Source organism: Phascolarctos cinereus, unplaced genomic scaffold (assembly GCF_003287225.1).
Source record: "Phascolarctos cinereus isolate Bilbo 61053 unplaced genomic scaffold, phaCin_HiC Scaffold_726;HRSCAF=1367, whole genome shotgun sequence".
NCBI lineage: Eukaryota > Metazoa > Chordata > Mammalia > Diprotodontia > Phascolarctidae > Phascolarctos > Phascolarctos cinereus.
This window is the reverse complement of record NW_027556098.1, coordinates 348,693,976-348,698,941: the sequence shown is the minus strand read 5'-3', so window position 1 is coordinate 348,698,941 and position 4,966 is coordinate 348,693,976. Positions and strand designations below refer to the sequence as shown.

The following is a 4,966-nucleotide window of genomic DNA, read 5'->3' as shown; positions in this document are numbered from 1 at the left end:
AGAGTAGATCTCAAATGGAACATCATGTGGTTGGGTTGAGAGGAATGAGAACAAAGTGGGGCAGGCAGTGAGAGATGTGGAATAGGGTTTGTACAATGACTTTGTGGACTCAGAATCATTGATAGGAGAAGAATATGATGAGATGAGAATATGCTAATCATTGAGAAATGAGTTCAGGTGGATTATCATCCCTAGAGACCAGTGCTGTGGAGGTGGGACAGGACAAAGGACAAGGCAGTCGTGGAGAGTGAAAATCATGCCTGGGCCCTATCATAACATGGAAATTCCAGGCAGGAATTCACCTATCATTCAATCTCAGTGCAGTGACCCTAGGGCATCAGTGTGTAAGTATGTATAAACACTTCTTATAAGATTAAATTGATTGATCAAAAAGAGTTGATGCCAGCAAGAGAGGATCTCACCACAGAACAGAGAAACAGCAATGGCTTCTAGGAATAAAATTAGAGAAGCAAAATATTGATGTTTTGCTGATTATTTGTTTTCTTTTAAAATATTCTTTTTTATATGGAATAGCTCTCTGGGAGGGAGAGAATCAGAGGAACACAGAGAGAAATTTAAGTGATATAAAAACAAAAGATGACCAAAAAATTTATTTTTAAAAAATTAAAAGATAAAGCCAGGAGTAAGATTCAATGGGAAAGTCCATGATGAAGATGGATATAAACATTCCCACATTCCTTTTTCCCATTGATCATCTTCATTTGAGAGACATTTGTGAAGGGTAGGGAAGGAAATAAGCTGCCATTTCTCAGGAATATCTCATTAAATTGGGTCTGATAATGTTTCCTTTTCTTATATTTCCCCCTCTAGGAACATCAAAGACTCATGAAGGACAAGAACCTCCATCCAGACCAGTGAGACTGGTTCTGGGTCCAAAGATAACTGGACCCAGGGACTCTGTCTCCTCCCACTACCACCCCCCAAGCCCTAATACTGATCCCATCAAGAATGTCAGGGTGGAATGAGACCCACAACATCTCCTACACTGACTTCTTCTTGGTAGGCTTCCCAGGGCTGCAGGAAGCCCGGTCCCTCCTGATCCTTCCATTCTCCTGCATATATCTGGTGATCCTCTCAGCCAATGTCCTGGTCATCTACACTGTGGTGGCCCAGAGAAGCCTGCACCAGCCCATGTATGCGCTCATTGCCTTGCTCCTGACAGTCAATCTCTGTGCCGCTACTGCTGTCGTGCCCGCCATGCTCTTTAGCTTCTCTACCCGCTATTACCGCATATCTCTTTCTCATTGCCTCATCCAGATGTTCTCTATCTACTTCCTCATCGTCTTTGACTGCAACATCCTCCTGGTTATGGCACTAGACCGCTACATTGCCATCTGTTATCCACTGCGTTATCCAGAAATTGTGACAGGGCAGATGTTGACAGGTTTGGTGGGCTTAGCGGCAATGAGGAGCACATGCATCGTTGCCCCTGTGGTAGTACTGGCCTCAAGAGTACACTTCTGTCGTTCCAACATCATCCGTCACTTCACCTGTGAGCACATGGCTCTGATGAAGCTGTCCTGTGGAGACATCTCACTCAACAAGACAGTGGGGCTTGCAGTTCGAGTCTTCAACCGAGTCCTGGACATGTTGCTCTTGGGCACCTCCTACACACGCATCATCCATGCTGCCTTCCGGATCTCTTCTGGCGGGGCCCGCTCCAAAGCCCTGAACACATGTGGCTCCCATCTGCTGGTCATCTTCACAGTCTATACCTCTACACTCTCTTCTTCCATCGTCTATCGTGTAGCTCGCGCTGCCTCCCAGGATGTGCACAACCTGCTCAGTGCCTTCTATTTACTGCTCCCCTGCCTTGTCAATCCTGTTATCTATGGAGCCAGAACCAAGGAGATCCGGCAACACCTAGTCAAGATATTTCAGAGAGCAGGGCCTCAGGCCACTTGTGAAAAAAATCCATCCCTACCTCCACAAAGAGAGCTTCCTTCATGAAACCTCAGGGGCTAGGAAAAAACAAGTGCACCCCTAGGAACATAGGGACCCAACAATCATCCATATCGTGTATTCTTGCATTATTTCCAACCTTTTTCTGATAGTTGCTCTCTAAGATAAGAGGGTAAATATCAGAGTCTCACAATACTACACCATCACTTACTTCAACAATCTTAGCTTTTCGAGTTCCAAATGATGAATCTTCTAATAATCGAAGACCGTTATTCTATTCAATCAAATAAGATATTTGCAAAATACTTAGGACAGTGCCTGGTATACAGTAAGTGCTAAATAAATGCTTGTTCCCTTCCCTCCCCACATTCAATTCAATTAAACATTTGTTAAGTTCCTGCTGCGTGTTAGGTTCCCATGTCTAGCAATGAAAGGGAAAGATGAAAAATTAGATAGTCCCTGCCATCGAGAAATTAAAGGTATAAAAAGGGGAATGCAACATATAAACAAGTAGGTATAAAGCAAAGTAATAACAACAGTAACTTTACATAGCACTTCAAGGTTTGCAAAGTGCTTTACAAAACATTATCTCATTGGATCCTCACATACCCTGAGACACAAGTGCTATTATCATCCTCACTTTGTTGTTGTTGTCCAGTCACATCTGATTCTTTATGATCCCATTTGGGGGTTTCCCTGACAAAGATACTACAGCAGTTTGCCATTTCCTTCTCCAGCTCATTTTACAGATGAGGAAACTGAGGCAAACAGGGTTAAATGACTTGCCCAGGGTCACACAGCTAGTAAGTGTCTGAGGCCAAAGTTGAACTCAGAAGGAGTCTTCCTGACTCCAGGCCCAGCACTCTATCCACTGTGCCACCTAGCAGCACTATGAGATGCTTATCTCCATTTAACTAAAGACAAGGGATATTAACCTATCATTATAGAACAACCAAGGGCAGAGTTACCTTAGATCTCAGTTTCCTAACAAAGACATAGGACCCTTGTGAGGTTAAACAGTGAGGCAATGAGTGACTGGTCTTCCTGGATGGGTTTCCCGTGTCTTTCTTTTCTACATGTTATGTATGCCTCCTGAGAGATCTCAGGCACAGGGAGCGCCAAAAAAATTAAGATGAACTGTCTCACAAAGTTCACAAAAGCCAGATCTTTGACAGAACCTTAATTGGTCTCCTTACCTCATCTCTCCTCACTCTAACTCACCCTCCCTGCAGCTCCCAAACTGATTTTCCTAAAATCCAGTTCTGATCATGTCGCCTCACTACTCAATAAACCCCAGCAGCTACCAATTAACTCCAGGATCAAATAAATACTATTTTTTTTGGAGGGGGGTGCACTTAAAGCTCTTCACAACCTAGTTCCTTCTTATCTTCCCAATCTTCTTATTTCCTTCTATGTATCCTATGATCTCGCTATACTTATTGTTCATCACACATGAGGTTCTATCTACTCTGGGTCTTTCAGTTGGCACTACTCCAACCCTTTAATGCTCCCCTTTCTCACCTCTGCTTCTTGGAATCCCTGGCTTCCTTCAATATCATCTTTTACAAAAGGCATTTCCTGGTCCACCATCTGCCAGTGCCTTCCCCTTTAAGGTTCCCCTTTATCTATCTCATGTGTACCTTATATATGCCTATCTATGTGCATGTTTTCTCCCCTTCTCAAGCTCCTTGAGGGGAGGACTGTTTTTGCCTTTCTTTGTATCCCCAGAGCTCAGTAATTTTGACTGGCACACAGTAAGCACTTAATAAATGCTTGTTGACTAATTCCCTAAGCCATATCAAAGTCAGAGAACTCAGGACTTTCCAACAATTAGAGCTGTCCAAAAGTGGAATGGGCTACCTTTGGAGGTATCTAGTTTTCATTTGGCAATTAGGTGGCACAGTGGATAGAGTGCCAGGTCTGGAGTCAGCTAGACTCATCTTCCTGAGTTCAAATCCAGCCTCAGATACTTACTAGCTGTGTGACTCTGGGTAAGTCACTTGACTCTGTTTGCCTTAGTTCCTCAATTATAAAATGAGCTGGAGAAGGAAATGGCCAACTACTCCAATGTCTTTGCCAAGAAAATTGCAAATGGGATCATGAAGAGTCAAATATGAAAATGACCGAACAAAGTTTTTCCTCATTGGAGTATCTTTTTATTCAGGGACTATGAATTACCACTTGCTGAGGATGATATATAGAAAAGCCTCTGTTTTGTACAGGTACAACAAGTCTCATGAAAGCCTTTCTAGTTTTGAGATTCTGTGGCATTCTGGTAGCATATGACTAAGGGCACACGATTCAGAGTCAGGAAGACCTGAGTTCAGATCCCACCTCAGACATTAACTAGCTGTGTGGCCCTAGGCAAGTCATTTAATATATCTCAGCCTTAATTTCTTCATCTGTAAACTGGAGATAAAAATAACATCTACCTCTTGAAGTTGTTGTGAGGATCAGATGAGATAATATATGTACAGAGCTTTACGAATCTTCAAGCGTCATATAAATGCTAGCTATTATCATCCAGGACGTAAAAACCAGAAAGTACTATAATAACGACAATTGAAATTTATATCACGCCTTAAAATCTACACTATGCTTCACGTGTTATCTTGAGATAACATTCTGCTGATGTTCCTTTGAAGCTCCTCCATTTTGAATTTCCAGGAGAAACTATTGCAATAGAGAAACTATGAGAGTTCCTCCCATAGGTGCAGTGAATAGAGCACTAGACCTGGAGTCAGGAAGACCTGAGTTCAAATCCAGACTCAGACACTTATTAGCAGTGTGACTCCAGGCAAGTCACTTAGCCTATGTCTGCCTCAGTTTCTTCAAGTGTAAAATGGAGACAATAATATCACCTACCTCTCGGGTTGTGAAGATCTTCAATGAGGCAATATCTGTAAAGTGCTTAACATGGAGCCTGGCACATAATAAGTGTTTAATAAATGCTTATTCCCTTCCCTTTCACCTCGTCTCCCCTTACCCAGAGAAATCATTGTCTACCACAGTGGTGTAAAATTTCCCTTTTTGTCAGGATAAC

General features: G+C 42.7%; 1 protein-coding gene across 1 annotated transcript; it reads left to right on the top strand.

The window, feature by feature from the left end:
- Positions 1-910: 910 nt before the first annotated feature.
- LOC110195156 (olfactory receptor 52K1-like) lies at positions 911-1,993 on the top strand. Its single transcript, XM_020967784.2, has one exon. It carries the CDS (start codon positions 970-972, stop codon positions 1,969-1,971), a length of 1,002 nt encoding a protein of 333 aa, XP_020823443.2. The 5' UTR covers positions 911-969; the 3' UTR covers positions 1,972-1,993.
- The last annotated feature ends 2,973 nt before the right edge of the window (positions 1,994-4,966 follow it).